The sequence below is a fragment of the Oryctolagus cuniculus genome, chromosome 3, assembly GCF_051225735.1.
Source record: "Oryctolagus cuniculus isolate XC-2025 breed Fujian yellow rabbit chromosome 3, ASM5122573v1, whole genome shotgun sequence".
In the NCBI taxonomy this organism is placed as follows: domain Eukaryota; kingdom Metazoa; phylum Chordata; class Mammalia; order Lagomorpha; family Leporidae; genus Oryctolagus; species Oryctolagus cuniculus.
Window position 1 is genome coordinate 27,796,024 of NC_142869.1, and position 23,765 is coordinate 27,819,788.

Genomic DNA, 23,765 nt, shown 5'->3' on the forward strand with positions numbered 1-23,765 from the left:
TGAAAATACTTCAGTCTCCAGATATTACTGGGTGACATACAATTTAATGTTTACCAGCACAGAAGATATTGTGATAAGGGTGTGTCTAATCACATGCTTTAGTTTTGAGTCTCTTTTCCTTCCATCAAATTCCTGATTTGCTTTTAAGGTAATTAGAATATTAAGTTCAAAGTCACAATAAGATTTCATTGCTTTGAGCTCACTGATGTGAATGCTTTATACTTTAGGTGTCTTTGTATTAATTATTCAACAGTTAATAGGAAAACACTTTATAAAGACTATGCAAATTTTGTTGGGAGGACTAAGTGCCCTACCTATGTTCATATTTTTTAGAAATACACATAAAAGCAGATTCTTCTCAGTTTTATGGTTTTAAGTATGGCAATTAAAAATCATTTTATCTTGTTCATTAAAGTAGAGTTTCCAAGGACCAAGCAAGCATCCAGAGTTCCCACAGTACTTGGAAATAATAAAATTTCCTTCCTTTTCTTTAACTCAGTCATTTTACTGAATTGAAGGGCCTTTCCTTAAGTAGGCGGAATGCTTGAAGTTTTATTATGCTGCCTTTTCCTCTGTGTCTACTTTCGACAGAGGCAAAAAGAACACACCTCCAATGATGAGACTGGGATAAAATCCAGACATCTAACAGAGCCAAGATTTTTTTTAAGTGCAGAGTTTTTCAAGTAGAAAAGATCTCTTAAATGCATAATTTTACCTTTCAACTCAATAAAATATTTTTAAAAAGAACTTCTGGGAAATTACTGCGAGTTCTTAATTATACTTAGAAGTGGATTACATAAGGTAGAATTGTGCCTCAGCTCTGTGTAGACTTTTTATTCCTTTAGATTTGTCAGTCTTTCCCTTGAAGGATGGAGGAGCAAAGAGTTAAAAGTTTAAAAGCAGGATTCCAACTCCACATTAGACTTAGCAATTGGATTCAAGATTCCCTAGAACTCTTGCTAGTTATTTAGCTTTCTACTTCCCATTTTCTCATCTGTAAAATGAGATAAGTAATAATTACCTCGTAGTATTTCTGTAAGGTTAAAGAGAAATACTGAATGATAATTATTCAAATAGTGGCAGCATTTATGAAGAGATAGGAAAATGGGATGGTGAACAATGGGGCTTTGGAGCCAGAGAGGCAGGCATTGAAATCCTGGCAGGATCTGTGGCTATGTGTGAGTCATTTAGAAACTTACTTAATCATTCTTTCTCATTTACTCTAACTTTGAGGTCTAAGATTCATATATACTCCCCCACAAAAGAAAGAAATTTCTAGACTTAAGAATCTTAAATAATTTATGGTTGTTCAAAACCCATAGTCAACCAAAGGGGCATCTGCAATTCACAGAAGTATTTTAAAATGATCTATTAAGAGTGAAATTGACACCTTCAGAAGCAGTGACTTGAACAACCCTTGTCTTGAATGTTGAGGAACAGCTTTTTTACATATTTTATTTGTTGAACTCTTTACTTAACAGAATTAAACGTGTGTATAAAGTCAATTGAAAAGAGGTCTCAGTAAAAAGAGTTGGAATAAGAGAGGGAGGAGGAAGAGGGTGGGAGTATGGGTGGCAGAACAGGCACAGTAGGAAGAATCAGTACATTCCTAAAGTTGTAATTATGCAGTGTATGAAGTTTGCAACTGTGAAACTGTCTAGTTCTGCATACATTCCTAAGGACTTGCTTCTAAGGGTACAGTTTTAAAACTTGCCATGGGACCTCAAATCCCCTCAAGCTGGGTGTTAAAAATACCATCTTAAGTGTTAAAGTGATCATATGGATAGAATTACGTGTCTTATAATAATAATATATAGAATTAAAAAGGAATGACTGCTCCAACATGAGAAGCAGTCCACACAGCTGACTCATAGAATGACAATCATTTTAAGTAGCACCCTGACCTCAGAATCAACCCTTAAGTCATTCTGGTCTGGCTGAAAAGCCCAGGAGAGTATTTCAGGCATGGAGAACCAAAATACTGTGGCATAAAATGTCCTATATTAAAGAACTCGGTGGATGGGACCCCAGTGGGAAGATGTGGTCATCAAAGAAGGAGGTACTTTTCTCTGAAGGGAGGAGAGAGAACTTCCACTTTGCTTATGACCTTGTCTAAATACTAACAGAGATTGTGTATTCAAAAGACTTTCATAGCCTAGGCAGCTTGTGTCAAGAGCCTCGGGTGTTCACTGATGTAATACATAAGAGTGTTAATTGTTAAATTAACAACAGGAGTCACTGTGCACTAATTTCTCATGCAGGCCCTCTGTCCTCAAAGAGTTGTATTATAATTATGTCTAAATGCTTGCAAAATATGGATCATTCTTGGATACTTCTTTAAAGTTAGTTAAGTTCCTAAAACAAAAATTTAAAAAAAAGAAGTGAAATTAACTTCAAGAGAGAAATTAGTAAATGCACCAACCTTCAGCTGTTTCTTTGTAGAAGATGGGAGGGAGCAGATAACATTATCAGGCACTGTGGAAAAAAATCTGCTTCACAGAGAATTGTCTCCTGTTTTCTCTGTAGTAATAGTAATCATAATTCACCTATTGAATATTTACTGTATGAGCATCACCATGATGATCATTTATCTGTTAACTCATTTTCTCCTTAAATTTTTTTTACTATTAGCACCCCCATTTTAATAGATAAAGAGACTACGCTTGGGGAGAATAACTAAGAAGAGTCAAGGTTACTTAGTCTCAATCCATAGCCAATAGAGTACCCACATCACTTTGATTTTTCCCACCTTGATTGTTAAGATGCTACGTGGACTGAATGATATGGCATTGTTAGGCATCTTAGAACCTGTGTCTTTCATATCCACTCTCAAATAGCAGCCGAATACCACAAACTATTTTTTAATTTTTTAAAAGATTTATTTATTTAGTTAGTTGTCTGAAAGGCAGAGAGTTACAGAGAAGCTGAGGCAGACAGAGAAAGAAGACGTCCATCCACTGGTTCACTCCTCAAATGGCCTTAATGGTGGAGCTGGGCTGATCCGAAGACAGGAGCCAGAAGCTTCCTCCAGGTTTCCCACACAGGTGCAGGGGCCTGAGGACTTGGGCCATCTCCTACTGCTTTCTCAGGCCATAGCAGAGAGCTGGATCAGAAGTGGAGCAGCAGAACTTGAGCCCATTTGTGATGCCAGCACTGCAGGCAGTGGCTTTACCTGCTATGCCATAGCACTGGCCCCAACTATTTTTTAAGTCATATTTATTATCTTTGAAAATATCAAATCATCCTAAAATAATGAGTGTATATTTAATTTAGAAAATATGCATTTTGCAGAGTATACTATTGCATACTGGAGCCTATCTGTGACATCAGGTGTCACAATATGAAAATAATTTTTACAGTGGGAAAAAGTGCTGTTTCTGTGGCTATAGAACATAGTGATTCATTAAATACAATGTAAATAGATTCCTGCAGAAGATTTGGTGATTTTTTTCTGCAAATAGCTTATTTGTATAGCTTTAGTTGTTAAACATCTCTAAGCAAATACATGTTTAGTGCTTAATGATAGTCTACTCTCAAGAGTAACAACCTTTCCATGTATCTAAAAACAATTTTATAGTAGCAGCGCTTGTTACATATCCAGTCTTTATTGCCGCCCTTGTATCAGTTTAATAATAATAATCCTTAAAAATTCCTCAATAAATTTAACCAAAGTGTGGAGCAGTCCTGCTACCGTTCTTAACCCTAAGCTATACAGAAGTGTTTAATAATCTTCAGTGTTTCTTAATCCCTCTGCTGCAGCAGCAATGCCAGACCCTTGTCATGGAGAAGAGCTCAGTTCACTTATGGTCCTTTGGAATGTAATTTTTTTAAGCACAGTAGTAGCTAGTTGCCAGTAGAAGCTTTGTGACCTAGAACTGTGTAGCAATCTGCACCGAACAGAGGGAAATCTCGCAGTTCCAAATGCTATCACAGAAAGATCTGGAGGGTTAACTTAACTAGATATCGAGGATTATGCACTGTGGAAGAGAAAAGATGTCACAGAATTCACAATCTTGACCTTAGGAATAAACTATATTCTGCATAGAGAGAAACACAATTTTGTATTAACCAACTTTGGAAAAGGCATTTAATAGTATTTTAGTTCAGTATATCTAGCTCTAAAATTGTTATGCTATGCACCAAACTTATCGATGATTTCATGTGACATTCAAAAGTTTTCATTTGGTCTTCTTTCCTCTAGAAAGATCTTTACTTCAACCAATGTGCATAGATTTTAAAATACTCTGAATAAAAAAGGTTTCTAAACTACATCAGTAATCTCTTTAGAAATAACTACCAGTTTTTGAATCCATAGTATGTACCAGGTGTATTATATACTTAATCGGTAATTCTCATTGTCACTCAACAAGATAAATATTATTACTCTTATTTCGCAGGTAACAGAAAAAAAAACCTACATTAATTTGCCTGCAGTCATACAGTAAAAGTAGTAAAGCTGTGCTTAAAGTATAAACTAATATTAAATAAATTGAGACTTATTTGTACAATGGCTCAGGACACATGAATGAAAATGACAAAAAACTAACACAGACAATAAAAATAAATCTCAAAAATGTAATTTTGAGTAAAAGAAGATAGGTGAAAGACTGCATACTGTATGATTCTTCTTAAATGAACTTAATAAACAGGTAAATCTAATCTGTGTGATAGAAGTCAGAATAGTGGCTTTGGGAGTTATTAACTAGCAAACAGGGAAAAAAAATATTGGAGTAAGAGAATTATATTGTATCATTAGCTGAGTGGTAACCACATGACATGGAAATGAAGTATATAATTGTAACATGTACCTAAGTATGTAGAGCGTAAGATTTGTCTATTTTACTGTCTGTAATTACCATTAATTTAAAACTATATACAAACCATTCTAAAAAGCTATTTCTTTTTCTATTTTACCATGCTGCCTGGTATTTTGTATTTTGACAGCCACTGCTTAATAAAATGATATCTACTCCTATTCAATTATTACTTCCTGATTTTCTCCAGATTAAAACTCCATTTTCAAAGAAATATTTAATTTAGATGTACTTGTTATGGTTTTTAAATTGTGACAGCACTGGCTTCTTTGCCTTCTTATTTTATGGCTCTATATTTAATGTTACTTTGTGAAATGTCTTCACATGTTATTTTTAACATTAGCATTTATAGGCATTTTAGCTGTCATACCCATACCCACAATTCAAATATTTGTATTTTCAGTATTCTCTTATATAGCCTTTTTAATCATAATATATTTGAAAACTATGTAATCATTTTATAAGATTAAATCATTCTTCTTTCCCTTGCTTTATCTTTTATTTGCAAGTCTTAGCTTGCCAGCAACAAACATATACAGCACTATTATATGTTATTACTGTCATCAGGAAAAATCATACTTTTATGAAATAATATAAAGAAGAAATACTGAAGAAATCACACATTGAGAGAAAAGTTATTAAAACCATACAAACTAATATAGTAGGTGAGATATTTGAAAGTGACCTTGCAGTATATCCCAGGCTTATTGTATTAAAGCCTGTGAAATAAAGGGACAAATCATTTCTGGGTACTAATATGACTTGCCCCTTTATTGGTAATGAAAACATTGAACTCTAGTGATTTGTTCTACTGAAGCAATTACATCTTCTGGAAACTTGTAGCAGTTATTTAAGAGGATTGTTGTCTGTACTGAGGACTTTCTGGTAGATAGAAAAATAAAAATATTTGAGCTTTGTGTGAAGTCTTGTTCTATTTTAATAGCAAGAAGATAGAAATGTTTCATTCTTTCTCTTCACATACCTTTGATTAGGTTTATCCCCATTACCAAATATTAATTAGATAATTTTGACCTAAGTGAGTTTTGCCTATAGCTCACAACATTCATATGTTAGTCTTTATTTTATAATTATAAATATGAATTGGCTATGTTTTTCTAAAATAAAGTGTAATTTTCAAGACAGGGAGCCAGATACTCCCCCCTAAAAATTATTAGGCATATATGTACATTTAATCAATTATTTACTAATAAATTATAGATTATTTTTGACAGTGCTTTATAAATGTTTTACACATATGAGAGTATTTTCAAAAAAAGTTGAAAATGAAATAAAAATAAGTTTTTGATGCAAAATTTTTGGAAATCCATTCAAAAATTCATGAAAAATGCATAAAGAACTGTTCATCAATCTCAAAATTTTGTTCACCAAAATATACTTTTTAATTTTATCTTCTATGACCTCTAGAAGATACTCTCATGTAAGAGCCTTCTTTAAGGAAATAAGAATAAACTTCTTTTTTTTAAAAAAAAATTGCACCTCAAAAATAGTATTTAAGAGAGTAAACTTCATTCATCCCTGAGGAAGTGTAAATTAAAATGATACTAGTACACACTGGCCAGAATGTCTGTATGAAACAGGGAACAAAAAACAAAGATTGCCAAGATTAAGAAGCAACTTTATTTCTCCTACATAACTGAGGGATATATAAAATGAAAAAGTGCTTTGGAAAACTAATTTTCACTGTTACCCAGGCAATTCTAGTTTTATCTATGTGTACAGCATAATTGTGTGCATGTGACCAATAGACATATTTTCATATGTCCATAGCAGGACTGCAGGAGCCTAAATGTGGAAAATACTCAAATGTCCATCAGTGTAGAATTTACAAAGTATGCAATAGCATGCAGTTTAGAAAGTGGACCATGTAGATGGATTTCACAGACATACTATTTATCAAAAGGAGTCAGACATGAAATAATATTTACAGTATGTGTCCTTATGTAAAATACAGAAATGGGGAAAAGTAATCTTGTTCAAATTCAAGGTGAAGGTATTGATAGGGATTGAAGCAAGAAGAAATTGTGATGAAGGCTTTTGTGGTATTTCATCATCTAAGTGCTGGTTATTTGAGAGTTTAGTTTGTAAGTTGTTCCATATGATATATGCAAATTGTGTATGCATAGTGAAAAAGTTTGAAAAAACTTTACATGCATGAAAGTCATATGATTATTTTTTGTAAACATCCAGATGATGCATGGACTTTTTTTTTCATTTGGAATCAATGTGATAGATACCCCAGTTTTCCCTCAAAATCCATTACTGCTCTTTAGCTGTTCTGAAAATTTTTATATATTTATTTTCACTTTACTTGGGAGTAGGGTGAGAGAGATTTGCATTCTGCTGGTTCACTCTTCAAATGCACAAAGCAGCCAGGGCTGGTCAAAGATGAAACAAGGAGCCTAGAAACCAATCAAGATCTCCTAGTGAGTCACAGGGAACCAAGTTCTTGAGCCATCACCTGCTGCCTCCCAGGATGTTTATTGGCAGGAAACAGCACCACAGCCCAACCAGACAATCCTATGTGGGATGCAGGTGTTTCAAGTGGTGTCGGCACCACTGAATCAATGCTCACCCATTCTTTTGCTTTTAAGTGATATAAAACTTAGCTAGTTATATGACCACCTGGATAAAGATTATGATTCTCCAACTTCCTTGCGCCCAGCTGATTTCAACTAATGGATTGTAATTGTCCTGTACAGGTTTCAGGAAACTTTGTTAAGAGACAACTTATAACAACCTCTGTTCTTTCCTTTAGCATGATTTCCTCCATGTTTTGCAGATTTGTTGCATTTTTACCAGTTGGAAACTCCTTTGTATTGAAGGTAGTGGAGAAACAGTAAGATGGAATCTGGGCCTCTAATGATTGTGGGTTTTCCATAGTAGTAGTCTTGAATTATCTAACTAGACTTATATGAAAGAAAAATAAAGCTCTTTGTCCTTTAACCTGCGACCTAATCTAATACTGAGTCATACAATATTAATATGAATACACTGAAGCATAAACCATGCTTATTCCAATCAGTAAACAGCTATTTAAGTAATAATCAAGTATAAAACATAATAGAATCAACTGTTTGATAGATACTGCAACTTTAATGCCTCCATCACAGAGTTGAGAACACTGAACCTCAAAAAGGTAGACAAAGTCACAAATGTAGTTAATATAAAACTTAATTTGGGCTTTAGTTTTATGCATTTGACTAGGTTTAGTATTATTGTCTTTTTACTTCAAAGGCTAGATGTTAGAGGATCAATTAATTGATCTACCTATTTAAATGTAGTGTAGAATATATTATGACTTTAATATACAAGATGGATCCATAGGGAGGAAAGATTAGAAGCTGGAAGTTAAGTCTGTGTTACATGATAGAACTAAATTAGAGAGTAACGGTGGATATGAGATATTATGAGGGATTTTCTTTAGGAACCATGACTAATCAAATATAGAAATGAAGGAAATAATGTAAATCTCAAATTTTCCAATATAGATTTTTTCAATGTGTTATTCTGATTTCATAGAAATAAAAGAGCAGAGATATTTCCTTTGGTATAAATTATTAGAAAATAAACATTAGTCATGTTTACACACATATGGTATTATATAATGAGGTTTCAGAACAAACTCCTATAGTAAAAATATAAAGATTACTAAATTACAAAATTATTTTTAATTTTTCCAGAGACTACATCTGAGTTTAAGTGGATTACAACTACCCTAATTAATAGGAAGAATTAATACAATAAGGTCACATTAAGTTGTAAGTTTATTCAATATTTTATGATTTATAATACAAACATTATCTACTGCATATCATAATATTATGCTACCATTAATCAACTAATACCATTTACAAATGTTGGACATGTCCTGAAAATGTTGTCACTTTCATCACAATCTTCAAATACATTTGAATTTCCATCATGTACTTGACACTTTCTTTGGCATCTGGAACACAGAAAGGTGCCATGATTCTTATCCTGAGGGATCTACAGTAAGATAGGTGAGGAATATATATATATATATGTAAATATATATTTATAACTTTATATATATCTGTGTCTTGAATTAAAGGACAAAGTATCTATATATAAATATATAAATAGTTATGTAATTATATATTTATATATAAAGTTATATATTTTTATATATATGAAGTTAAGATTCCATTTAATCCATGTCAGATGAGCAGTTCAGATAATCAGTGTTGTGGCAGACAAAGAGGTAACCTATAAGAACGAGATGCTCCTAGCAGACTTCTCAGAGGAGCCTGGACTCAGGCTGAAATATAATGCAGCTAAGAATTGTAGTGTACTCTGAAGCATACATTAATATGTTGTAACATTATGACTTTTTACCTAGCTCCATTCAGTTGAAATGAAGATATTCTTTTCTGTCTTAATTTGAATTTCAGCCTATAGGCCCAATAATTTCTTCTTGAAACTGTCTGACTGTCACTGAAAAATTGTCCACTGTTACTTCCTAACCGTCAGTATCTGCATCTGTAAGCTTTGACTCTGATCATTGAGCTGAAATACAGAAGGTTACATCACTCATTTACATTATCACCCTCTCTCCACTCCCAACACAAATGTGACATTTCAATTTTGCACACTTCAACTCTTCTTAAATCATCTGTATAAAAACTTCAAAGCTTGATTGATGATGAATGAGCCATTGTCTCCTCAAGCACCCGGTTCTCATTAGCCTTTAGAGTCTCTGCTTATTAATAATGAACCTTGAGGGCTGACCCAGTGGGGTAGCAGCAATTCATTGTACTCCCAGCTGAAAGGTCTGGGCTTGAGAAAGATACAAGAAACTCTGGACCAAGTCCATTGCAGAGATGATATATTTAGTATTTCAGGTAGATAATGTGAACTATATTACTTTTGTGTCATTATCTACCAACAGAATTGTGTGGCTTAAGGTGATGACAGTGAGAAAGATATACTGCTTTATGTCCTAGAAAGTCCTGTGACTGCTTTGTGTAGCTTTAACTCAAAGATCAGCTTTGCCACTTTGGATTTTGACTTTTGATTGTATTCTTTGGCTTGGATAGGTAATATCTGATATATGCATTATTTAGATGCCCCCACTGTAATTAGATAATTGTACTATTTTTAATCTTTATTATTTTTTTACTATCATTCTACTTCTAAGGTTTTGACTTAAAAATGCACCACTATACAACAAAACAAGCACAAATAGAAGTTGTTTCATTCCTGCTTATTAGATCATTATGGCTGGTAGATTTATAAGCAGAAGTAAAATGTTTACTGTTGATTCATTCATACAGACTAAGTGGGATATATCTAACTGTATTTGAAATTATAATCTTTATTTTGAGAAAAGAGAAAGACTTTAAATCTTATTTATGAAATGGTTAAAAATTGTGCTTTAGGTCAAAGCAATTCTCTCAACTTCTTAAAACTACTAAGGAGATCACATTAACTGTATTTTCAATGTGGATGTTGCATCATGATTAGCCTATTTCATACAGGACAGAGAAATAAAGCTATGCTTCAGTATTTTACCACATTATTTTGAGATAATATATTGCAAAGGTCAATGATTCTGTTAATGGAAACTCATTCCCTGATTCACTATAATACCTAACATTTTTTTTTAAATGAAGAGTAAAAAAAGGGGTCATTGAAAGAACACAAACATTTCCTTCTTCATTAGACTCATGTGAATGGGAGTCCAGGAAAGAAAGTCAAGTGGACAAAACCTTTGCAAACTGGAAAGTTGAGACACAAGCACTTTACATTCTCTTTCAGATGACATATTGGCACTTCCTGCCTTTTTAAAATATTTATTTATTTGAAAGGGAGAGAGAAAGAGAAGGAGAGAGGAAGAATGGAAAGGAGAGAGGAAGAAAGTGAGGGAGGGCAAGAGGGTGAGAGGGAGAGGGAGACAGACAGATAGACAGACAGATGGCATTTCATCCACTGGAATAGAACCAGGACTTGACCCCAGTAACATGGGTATGGGAAGAGGGCATCCCTACTGAGAGCTTGATTGTTCTTCCCCTTGACCACCCAGCTTATATCTTCCATAGATAGGTACATAGATTTTTTTTTTACATCAGCAGTATTTACAGAATATCTCCTTGGGATTTGTATTTAGTGGGGATACAATTTTGAATAAAATGGAAATAGCCTCTAATTTAATGAAACATAAAATCAGTTATGGTGACCTAAAGAATGATTATGGGAGAAGGTAACTTTAATTCTTATTATGATTTGCTCTCAATAAAGTTTATATATTAGGAATTACAACAGAAATTAATTTTAAGTACATATCAAATCCATGGTACTTTTTTCTGGTTAAATTTAAGTATTCATTGAATAACCATTAGTGCAGGTTTGAATCTATTGATACAGCACTGAAAAATATGTTCTTTCCTTCGTGGAGTTCAATGTTATTATATTTCAGTTACAAGTGTATGCTCTATATTAATTATACTCAACATATTGGAGATTAGTGTGGATTACAATTTACTTTCTCTAAAAACAAAGCAAAAAAGATTCCTGACATCTTTTACTTGACTGGCATGCATTAATCTAGTAGGAAATGTTTGAGACACAAACATATTTAAGTGTTTTCTGGAATTCGTCAGTAATGAATTGATACTTTTTTCAGAGTGCCATATCTAATATATCTTACTATATTTAACCATGATATTTATCAAGAAGAGACAGTTGTGTTTTATGAACTCACTGGAAATATTTTATATAATATGATAAGAAAACTCATAGCAGCTTTTTTTTTTTTTTGACAGGCAGAATTAGACAGTGAGAGAGAAAGACAGAGAGAAAGGTCTTCCTTTTTCCATTGGTTCACTCCCCAAGTGGCCACTAAGGCCAGCGCGTTGAGGCTGGCGTGCTGTGCCGATCCAAATGCAGGAGCCAGGTGCTTCTCCTGGTCTCCCATGTGGGTACAGAGCCCAAGCACCTGGGCCATCCTCCACTTCATAGCAGCTATGAATCTATTTGTGTCTCTCCTAATTTACATTAATATATTTTCTACAGTGGAATTGAAATGGACTGGAATGGCATCACCTTGATCTCAGTCAATTGGTCAACACTTTTTTGTGTCCCTGCATACTTCCAGGATTTATGCACCTTTGAATATCAATTAAATGGATGCATTATTTGCCTGTATTCCTTAGTTCTAAAAACCCTCTTGATTTTTTTATCCTGGTCTTAAAATTTCATTATTAGTCACTCAATTTCATGTGAATAGGAAGCAAGCTTTTTATTATAACACAAATTACTCCTTCCAATATATCTTTAATAAAGTTCATTGAAAAGTTTGCTGTACTTGTGCATTACCACAGACAGATTAAAATATAGCTATTCATTTTTCTTGTATCTTGTTAGAAAAATATCTTCTCAAGTTTTTCTCTTTATATAATTCTTACCTTTTTCCCTTGCCTAAAATTATAGTCAAACTGCTGTAGTCATCCAAGACATAAATATTAGCTGTCCCTCTGTTGAGTGAATATTTTGTATCTATAAGAGCTTTCTTACAGATCAGTATCCATTCCTGAGAATTTTCTTCATACAGGATTAAACCAAATAGAATGTCTTCTCACAATACATATTAAATTAATCTAAGAATATTTGTTAAGCTATAAAGTTTTAAAAACTTTACTAAAAATGTATGAGTGCAAATGTAGCATTATTTCCTGGCAAATATTTAGGTAATAATATTTAAGATGAAGCATCTATTAAAACTCTCCTATGTATATCAGTAGAAACCTAATTTCTCTTATTGTTGGGCTTTGTTATTCAACATTACAGTAGTGTCTATGCCAAACACAAAGGAAAAAAAGATTATTTTCATGGAAAACATAAACACAGAGAGATAAACTATCATCAAGTGCTAAAAATGTATAAATCCTCCTGACCAGAATTGCTAGCAGATGTTGGATTTTGCATTTGGGATGATAAAAGTATTGTCTAGATTGATCATGATTGTATCTTAATATGAAATTTTAACATGTAAGATTATACTTGAGTTATTATGATCTGTTTTCTAAATCTCTTTTCCAAGTATAAGCCAAGCTCTTATACAGCGTATTTCTAAGAAACAAATGTCAATATTGGTAACAGATTAACCTTGATGAAGGAAGGGATTTTATAATATTATTATTCATTATAATATAATCTGATTCAATTTCAAATTTTTTAGATAGGAAGTTGGAGATTGATACCGTGTTCCTTCAGTGTGAACTATTTGTATTAAAATGTTACTCCTGAAAAATAGACTCACTCCATGTTGGAGCTATTACCTTTCTCTTCAGTTTTTCTAAAATAGAACTTTTGCAAATGTATACTGAAAAATAGCTGTCATTTCCTGGATAGCAGTCAAAATCTCCTTTTTTTGTCACCAAATGAAGAATTATTCGTAGAGCAGAGGAGCATCACCTAATGTCTCATGAGAAAGCTATTAGTATGAGATTGTCACATTTCTTAGATGGAAACTTAATGCCAAACATTAATGTAGAAATCCATTTTCACAATCTCTTTTATGTCTTACATCTCCCTTCTGCTTTGATGAAGGTTGTATGGTTAGGCCATGAAAAATAATGAACTGGGTTTTAAAAGTAAAAAGATGATCTAATTTCTTTTTTGTTTCTTTTTATATTTTTCCTTACCTAAAAAAATGATGCCAAAAGTCAGTGGAAGGATGATGCTATATGAGTGATTTTAAATGTAGCAAACCTTGCTATATAACAATTAATCTGGAAGACTTATGCATACAATACAGTACAGCACTTTGGATGTGCTCACTAATTTCATTTCACAAACCTCTCTTGTTCTATCATTTTGTTCTACAACATGCTGTTTCATTCTTGGGGTATTATATAGGAGATGTTTTCTCAAGCCTACCATAGGAGACAGAGAAAGTGTAGATCTTCCTCACTAACTTCTAGTTAATTCAGTCATTCTCACAGTAAGGGTAGCCATGGGATATTGTTCAAGCCAATGAAATGCAAAAATAGCCCTGGAGTAGAAAAACATCTATTCCCAAATACAAAAAGCTTCACGGGGAAGATGGCACTTGCTTGCATTTCTGTCTTCATCCTGCCTTCAGTTTGGATGTCTTTACATATAGCACCAACCTTGTGCCTGGAATGAATATAAACATCACACAGAATGACAGAGCAGAAAATAGGCGTGGCGAAGAACCTGAACTGACTTCTTAGTATTTGAGAAAAAATAATCCCCAATCTATATAAACTACTGTTAATTGGGATTTAATATTTGTAACTGAATACTTAAATCTGTTTTTTGTAGGAGACAAGAGAAGGAAATGTAGATATTGGACAGCAAATTTCTATGTATGCGTTTCAGCCAATTTTTTCAACTAAGAGTAGTACTTCCAGAGGAAATATTTTACTTTTCTTCTGAATAATTTAAAACAATCTGGAAGACAATCCACAGATGTGATCAGACACTGTTCAGAGGGGACAAGTTTGTCAATAAAGGACAATGTTGTGAGAGAGGGAATTACCTAGAAATTGGTTGTACTGAATTTTATCTCACAGCCATGCCCATGTTTCAAGGAACTATAGAGTTTGTATAATATTTTGTGTTATCCTTGATCAATAATTGGCCATTCTTTTATTCCATGTGTGATTATAAATAATAATTTTGTGATTGGAAGCATTAATTTTAGCTTCTGCCTCATGCTAATTCCTTATTACTGACTACAATCAGTGTTTTATTAACTGAAATAATCTTTTTTCAAGTACAGTTGACAACTTGTACCAAAAATATTAAAATATTTGCATTATATTACATTAAAATAAACTTGCAAAATTTAAAAAAATAATTTAGTTATTAGTTTTTTAAATAAAGAGGCATGCACAGAGAAGGAGAGAGAGAGAGAGAGATCTCGCATATGCTGGTTAACTTTCCAAATGCCCACCACATCAGAGCTGGGAAAGGCTGAAACCAGAAAATGGAAACTCATTCTAGCTCTGCTACATGGATGGTAGGAGACCATTACCTGCTTCTTCTCAAGTTGTACATTAGTAGGAAGCTAAATGGAGAGCAAAGCCAGGACTTAAAGTGAGGTATTCCCAAATGGGAAATGGTCATCCACGTAGCAGCTTAACCACTGCACCAAATGCCTGCCCCATGAAAGCTATATCAAAGACTCATCAGTGATAAATATATGACCAACAAGAATTGATTTATCAGATAATTTCCATCTAATTTATATTCTGGTGTGTCATATTCTCATTAAATAATATAGAACAGTAGATAATTGTCATTAAATATCCACTGCATCATATCAAATCAAACTTGTAGGTTATGAAATACTATGAGGAGGAGGAAGGGTTAGAGTGTGAGCAGGAAGGAGGGTAAGGGGGAAGTGTCACTATGTTCCTAAATCTGCATGTATGACATACGTGAAACTTTAATAAAATTAAAAAAAATAAAGTATTATTACAATTTCAGAGGAAAAGCAAAAAGAAACAGTATCCTGTACCAAAATGTTAACAGTACTTCTGCCTTAGTGTTACAATTATGAGTTACTTTTTTTCTTGTGTATTATTCTATCTTGGCAAATTTCTGCAACTAATATATATGACTCAGTGAAAGATACTTTAAAAGATCTCATGGCTGTTAACGGTGTAACTGATTTAACATTGAAAATAGTTTAAGAGCAAATCATTTTTGTTGATTTTATTTCACCAATAAGCATTTTGACCACAAATTTTCTTCTTTTTAATACAGAAATCCTGAATGGGGGTGTCTATGTGGACCAGAACAAATTCCTTTGTTATGCAGACACAATTCATTGGCAAGACATTGTTCGGAATCCATGGCCTTCGAATTTGACTCTGGTGTCAACAAATGGTAGCTCAGGATGTGAGTAGCTTCACCCTTTTTAATGTTTCCAATGTTCTGACACTTCCAGTGAAAATGAATGGCTCACCTTTATTATATCATTCATAATATTTTGAACTTTGCATCCATTGAAATGTTGAGATGCATATGACAGAACAGATGGCTGGTCAAACATTTACTTCTAATTAATTCTCTTTCTGGAATGATGTTTCCCCTTCACACATTCTCATTTTCTTCACCTTGTTCTTCTTGGCTGAATTCCATTTATATTGTCTTATGTCAGTGTCCAAACAGGTGCCCCATTATCCATAAAGGTAAGGCTGGTGCCTAACGACTGTGTCAATGCTTAGTATTTCTATACTGAAATAAAAATAGTAGGACAAAAAATGTACCTTCCTAGTTGCTCTAATTTATGTAAGTAAGTAAATAAGTAACAGGTAAACATTTTAGAATTCCTAAGCTTTCATTTAGCCCTAAAAACTTCATGGTAATATTTTTTGATAACTTCAAATACTAAAAAAGAGGAGAAATACAGAGTTAATATGGAAGAAATATATGTTATATTCTTATTTTAGTCATTAGCTTAATAATCTGAGGAATTTTCCATTTTTAAGATGGATGTTGTTTCTATCAGAGGATTTATCAAATTTGAAGTGTTTAATGTGATTAAATAGTAAGCAAATAATATTTGAACCCTCGTTAAATTCTTTGAAAATTATTCTGTCTGCAGTCTGTTTCATTTCCTAATGCAGCCTCTGTTGTCCTCACATTTATTTTTACTGACATTTGTATCAGACTAGAATTTTTATCAAGTGTTAACCTGGGTTTTATGTTTCTCATCTATTATTACATATTTCCCACCTGAAATCTTATCTGTCTCCACATAGTTCAGTAATTATTGCTATGGTGCTGATTGTGTTATGACGCTTTGTAGGAAATCAAATATCAAGGGACAATTATTAAATTTCATCATGGCCCTAATAATATGATGGGGAAATATGAATATATTTGATCAAACCTGACAGCTGTGTTTTTAATAAATGGCTAAAACTTTTTTAAGTAGAGAAATATAATTTTCTTGTCACCATTGAGAAGAAATTTGTTTAGCATTTTCGTCTTTACAGTATTCAAGCTGCCTACCTTGTAAAAACATATATGAATAAAAAAATGAGCTGGCTTACACTAACAAGGAAAATGATACGTTTCAGAAATGGCTTCTGCTTTCAGTCTGCTCATCCTATGGTGCATACCATATGTGGGGGATGGGAAAGTATATTGGATGGGCAAGAGGAAAGGCCTGCTGACACTCAACTTATCAGAATGACTACTTTGTTATGCATGAATGACATCAGCCAAAAATAAAGCCTAAGACAGAAGCCAAAAGGGAAATATTCCCACATGCCTTACAGGATTTGGAGCAGGAAAGGTCTGAGGGGTTTTCTGCACATTCACAGATGGTATCTCTTTATTCTGTTCTTTTAGAGGGCAAATTTGGATGCTTGTGTCTATAATTAGGCAACTGCGGCAGCATTTTTTTGCATGCAAATAATTGCAGGTGCAAAAATTATAAATGCAGAGTAGATTCATAACAAGCGATCCTTCACAAATTAACCACCAATTGCTTCTGAAAGTTTTATTGCTCACATAGTAGTTCTCTCTGTTGACACATTGTATATACTACATGATAATATAGATGATAATAATGAATGGTCTATTCTTTGAATTTTGGTATCCTAGTGTTTTATCCTGAGTTAGTGTCTTCCTCCACCTTTCTGTTAGTGATCTCATGACTCCCAGGACTACACACCACCAACCAGTCACCCAAGTTAAACTTTTCGTGGTCATCATTGACTTTACTTTCTCATCAGTTTTGGCATTTGATCACTAAGTTGTATTGATTTTTGGCCATATATTTATTTTACATATTTATTACAACATTTGCCTTAGTTCAAGAGTTCATTTGATTCCCGAGTTACTAAAATGCTCTCTGAATTTTTGAAACATTTTGAAGCCACAGATCTTTGTAGTATTCTGGGGAAGCTTGTTCTCCCCTTCTTATAATACTTTATTTTTTAAGATTTATTTATGTTTTTGTTCTTTTAAAGCTTTATTTTATTTATTTGAAAGACAGAGTTACAGAGAGATGTAGAGACACAGAGAGAGGTCTTCCACCTGTTGTTTCTCTCCCCAGATGGCCACAATGGCCAGAGCTGTGCCAATCCAAAGCCAGGAGCGAGGTGCTGGCCCCTTATTTATGTGTTTGAAAAGCAGATTTACAGAGAGGCAGAAGCAGAGAGAGAGAGAGAGAGAGGTCTTCAATCTGCTAATTCACTCCACAAATGGCCACAATGGACAGAGCTGGGTGGATCCAAAGCCAGGAGCCAGGAGCTTCTTCCTGGGCTCCCATGTAGGTGCAGGGGCACAAGGACTTGGGTCATCTTCCACTGCTTTCCTAGGCCCTAGCAGAGAGCTGGATCAGAAGTGGAGCAACCGGGACTCAAACCAGTGCCCATATGGGAACCCGGCACTGCAGGCAGCTGCTTTACCCACTATGCCACTGTGCCAGCCCCATCTTATAATATTTAAAATGATTAAATAAAACAAAATAAATGCCTTAAGACATAATAAATAAAAATCACTAAGTACAAAAATAAATTACAAAGGATTATAGAGAATATAAATTATAGTGAAATATATTTATCAACATACTTAATAATAGGCATGCGATATAGTAATGTCTCTTCATTAGTATATTAAGTTAAGAATTATAACAGTAGTATTAATATATAATATAATTTTGAAGAAGTGATAGACATAATTTTATAAAGAACAGTCCCCTTTAGAAATACTGTTAGGGAAACTAGATACCCACATGCAAATGATTGAAGTTGATCATTTATCATTGTCGTGTACAAAAATTAACTTAAATTGGATTAAAGAACTAAACTTATATAAGTTCTAAAGCTAAGCAACTCCTAGAAGAAATCATGGAGGAAAGCATCATAACATTGGAATTGGCAATAATTTATTGGATATAACAGCAACAGCACAGATTTGTTAAAAAGCAAAGACTGATAAATGGGACTGCATCAACCTGAAACATGTCTGTGCATCAAAGATGTTATCAACAGAATGAAATGCCACCTACAGAATGGCAAAAATATTTGGAAATCATATGTCTGATAAGGTATTAAATCCAGAATATGATGAACTTCTACAACTCAATCACAAAAAACACCCAATTAAAAAGTGAGCAAGATTCACATAGAAATTTCTCCAAAAATGGCATACAAATGATCAGCAAGCATATAAAAGATGTTCAGCATCACTAACCATTAGGGAGAGGAAATAAATCAAAACCACAATGAAATCATCTCTCACCGTTAGGTTGACTACTATTAAAATAAAAAATAAAAAGAAGAAGAAAGGGAAAGAGGAAGAAAGGAAATAATCATTGAGGGTTGTAAGAAGGGAAAGAAGAAGGGACTCTTGCTGGGTTTGTAAAATGGTACAACCACCATGGAAAATATGATGGTGGTTCATCAAAAGTTAAAAATAGATTTAGCATATGTGATCCGGCAATACAACTTCCGGGTACATATCCAAACAAAATGAAAGTCTCAAAGAAATGTCCACATATCCATCTTCATAGCAGCATTATTCACATTTGCCAAGAGGTAGAAGGGGCCCAGATGTTCACGAAGATTTGAACGGATAAGGAAAATATGATATATACATACAACAGAATATTATTGAGCCTTCAAGAAGGAAATCTAGCCACATCCTACAACATGGATGAAACTTGAAGCACTATTCTAAAGGAAATAAGTCAATCACAGAAAGACAGGTATTGTGTGATTCCATTTATTTCAAATATTCTAAGTAGTTAGATCTACAGAAACAGAATGGAGAATGGTGGTTACTAGGAGCTGGGGGTACTGAGAAATGAGAAGCTGCTGTGAATTGGGAATACCGCTCCTACTTTGCGAATGAGAAAGTTCTGGCGATCTCTTGCACACAATGTAAATATACTTAACACCACTGAACTATATGCCATCTGCTTCTTACCACCATTAAGAATAAATAAGTAAACAGTATTTTAAGAGGACTTAACTAAAACGCAACATAAATCATAGCATCGTTTCTGTTGATTACATTGTAGCTGATAACGCTAAAATCTACCCAGAACCCTTGTAGGAGTTTAAGACCTCCTGTTTAAGAGCCCATATGTTTAATTATTCTCCTTACTTCCAGTCCTGAAAAGTATATCTGACAAAATGCCTGCAAAAGCACTTTTTAGTGGAATCTAACACAACCATGTGTTAAAAACTCTGTCACAGAGACTGACAAATTTAGGGACAACTCTAAGTAAAATCATATGGTTTAGAGTTTTCAGCAGATCCCTTGGTATTAACTCTGTGAATGCAGTCCTTAAAATTTGTTTGCACTGCTCTTCCTCTTTTGTTTGCCAGATTAAATTTTAGTCATACTTAAAGACATTCAGTGTCACACCTTCCAAGAAGTATTTTCCACAGTAGATTGGGTAATCTTTTTTACAAGTGACTATCATGACCAGAGATGGAACGGCATTCTATTTTAAAATGTAAATTCCTTGTGGAAAAGCCCCATGCATCATTGCATCCTCTTTTGTAGGACATAATGTATAGATAACAAATATTTACTGAATAGGTAAATAAATGAAAAGGGTAGTTTCATGTTTTAATCTATTTGTGTGGCTGTATCAACATTCCTAAGACTGAGGAATTTATAAAGAATATGAATTTATTTCCTCTTTATTCTGGATGCTGGGAAGTCCAAGATTCAGGCACTCACCTTTGGTCTGAAGTCAGCTGAGGACCCAGTCTCTGCTTCCAGAATGACCTCTTGAATATAGCACCCTGTAGAGGGTCACATGGCACATGAGGCAAGGAGAGCAAACCCATTCCTGCAGGCCTTTTTGATAGTGACATTAATATGTGAGAGTGGAGACCTCATGACAAGGGCTGGGCTAGACCAAAGCCAAGGACCAAGAGCTTCTTCTGGGTCTCCCACATGGGTGCAGGAGTGCAAGCACTCAGGCCATCTGCTGTTCTCCAGGCACATTAGCAAGGAGCTGAATCAGAAGTGGAGAAGCCGGGACTTGAACCAGTGCCCATTTGGGATGCCAGCATCACAGTGCCCATATGGGACACCAGCATCACAGTGCTATGCCGCAGTGCCAGCCCCATACAAACACTATTGATTAGGGAGTAAGTTTTCAGTATGAGCTTTGGAGAGGAGAAAATATCGAAACTATAGAAGTTCATAAGCAAGAAAACCAGATGAATCTAAGGCATATTGCCTTACATCCATCACTTATCTGAAAAAGAGTGAATGTGAAATAAAAGTTACAACCCAGGGACATCTTATTCACATCAGTCTCTTTCAGGTAAAAATGACAACTTGTATCTATATGGTAAATTTAATTTTATAATATAAGACTTATGTTACCTTTATGTTCTATTGTATGTATGCTTTTCCTTTAAACAAAGAAGTGGTAATTTGTAAAATACTTTTGTATATTTATAAATTATGCAGGAATAGTTGATTCCTGAGAAATACTTTGCAAAAATATTTCTCAATGTATTTATTTTAAAAATTTTATTTCTTGATTTTTATTTATTTGAAAGGCAGGGGTGGAGGTAGATCTTTCATCAGCTGGTTCACTCCCCACATGCACACACCTGACAGAGCTGTGACAGTCCCAATCTGGAGCCTGAAACTCAAGCTTTGAGGCTCCCTTGTGGGTTGCAATGGCCCAGGTGCTTGAATCATCAGCTGCTGCCTGTCAGGGTGCTCATTATTAGGAAACTGGAGTCATCAGCAGACCTCAGCCTCAAATTCAGGCACTGCCATAGAGGCTGTGGGCATTCCAAGAGGCATCTTATCCACTGGGCCAAATGGCTGCCCCATAATGTGTCTTTTGGTACAGTATTACCTCTTATTGTATAAAAGAAACATGTGATTAGGTCCAACCTGGCTCTTTTTATTGGCATTTATTTGGTCTATAACTGAAACAATGGAGAAAAAGTTTGAACTGTCTAAAACCAATTAAAATGATACCATTCGATTAAAAATTTATGACTTAAAATTATATCCCAGTAGTGTTTTCTAAAATGCACTTGGGATATTCTGATCCAGACTTCAGGAGGGTAAGGGAAAACTGAGTCTTTTTGTTACATAGCAGGACTTAGTATATAGCATTCTAACTCTCTCAGATAGGTGCAGCAATGAAATCATTTAATAGACTAACCTTTCAATGTATGAGGAGTTATACAGAATACATAAAATGATGCTTCATCTGTATGAGCACTATAATAACAACTCCCAATGCCACAAGAATATCAAAATGATGGAAATATATTACCTCCTGAAAATTAAGTAAATGGGAATGTATCAGAACATTAATATAGAAATAGAGACAGTGTTACTTCCCAACAGAGAAGCTTGGGTAGTTAAGAGAATGGGTTTGATAAACTAAACTGGCTTGTTTGAAATTGGGCCTTGCTGCAACTTGACCTTGAGCTCTCAGTTTGACTCTCAGTGCCTCTATTTGCTCATCTATAAAAGGAAGAAAGTGTCAGGAGTTTAACTGCACCAAGAGCTAAGCTGCTAGGGGCTGGAGTGGTCAAATCGAACAAGACAAAATGAAAGCAACAGTCAAATCCCTTACTTACAGTGATAGTGTGAGCAGGAGGCACCCAGCAAAGCACCAAATCTCCCAGTCTCAGTCCTCCACCGAGAACAGGTGCCAGGCATAATCTACCTGTGTCAGAGGCATAAACACATAGTGATTATCTCGCTGCCAAGGGAGCCCTGCACACAATCTCTGGAAGTTTTGTGTACTGGTGGACTGAGGAAAGGAAGGGGCAAGAACTGAGTGGGAAGGTATTTAGTTCTGAGACAGAGTGGAGGAAAGATGTTTGCAAAGCCTCCCCGTGCTTTCTCCTAAGGCAGTTCCAACAAGGATGTGCGAGGCAGGCCTCTCTTGAGGGCTATCCATAAACAGGCCTCCAACTGGGAGCTCCTAAACTAGGAATGTAGATATGGGCGGGAGCATGGGTGTCCGGAAGACCCAGTTCCTTGAATACAGCTCCCTTTGGACAGCACAATACATTGTCCATGCAGCAAATCTCGTATCTCGAGTGAACCTTTCCCCAGTGAGATCTGCCAGGTAAGGGAATTCTTTGTAATTACTGATGTTCGAGGCTGGAAAATCACAGTTTTTGGCTAGGAGCTGTTATTATCAACTTTACAAGATAATGTTGAGCAATAACATAAGTTATATATTGTAAGTTAATATATATCAAAATCTGTGGCATTTCTTCTGCTAAAGAAAAAAATGCCTTCTGATTATGACTTTTTCATATGAATTAACCACGTATACAGAAGGGTTTTTAGAATATGTAGTTATATTTTTGTTATATATTCAATTGACATCTTATTGTGTATTTCTTGTATGTTTCAGTGGCCTGAAGTTAATACCAGAGCTTTTTTTAAACAAGACTCAAAAAAAAACACACCTCCTACTACTGTAGGATATCTATGCTGGGAAAATGATCAGCAAATATATTATGATGCACACATTTTAGGTCTTTATGATTGCTGCATAGGAGTCAGCTTCTGAATAAGGAGTCCCTTCTTAAAGAATATGTAGCTCTATGGTTCATTGAAACTTCTGTATTGGTAACTGCAACAGTAACAGTAGCAACACTTTAAATGCCTGTGTCCTTTTGGGCCCAGTATATCACAGACACTTAAAGACTCCCTTCCATAATTCCATTTTTGGAAAGAGTGAATTCTAGTACTGAGCATACCCATTACTGCATACCCGTGAATGGTTGAATAGCTCAAACTTTATTAAAGGATGTCTCTAAAGTTCAAACTGTCCATTTGAGGACAGCCAACATATTTTATCACTTTCTGAAACTTATTTTAAAATAAATTTAAGAAGCCTTTGCACAAAAATATGTGAATTTTTATTGAAAAGAAGATATATTATGAGTTAACTAAAGGTCATTG

General features: G+C 34.4%; 1 protein-coding gene across 4 annotated transcripts in view; it reads left to right on the top strand.

Annotated features, from left to right (window-relative positions):
- Positions 1–23,765, top strand: part of ERBB4 (erb-b2 receptor tyrosine kinase 4) — a 1,252,881-nt gene that overhangs the window by 810,072 nt on the left and 419,044 nt on the right. For all 4 annotated transcript variants that reach the window (XM_017343079.4, XM_008259104.5, XM_051849159.3 and 1 more), the window contains exon 4: positions 15,591–15,725. In XM_017343079.4, the coding sequence (XP_017198568.1) occupies positions 15,591–15,725 (135 nt within the window). The remainder of the gene's footprint in view (positions 1–15,590; positions 15,726–23,765) is intronic.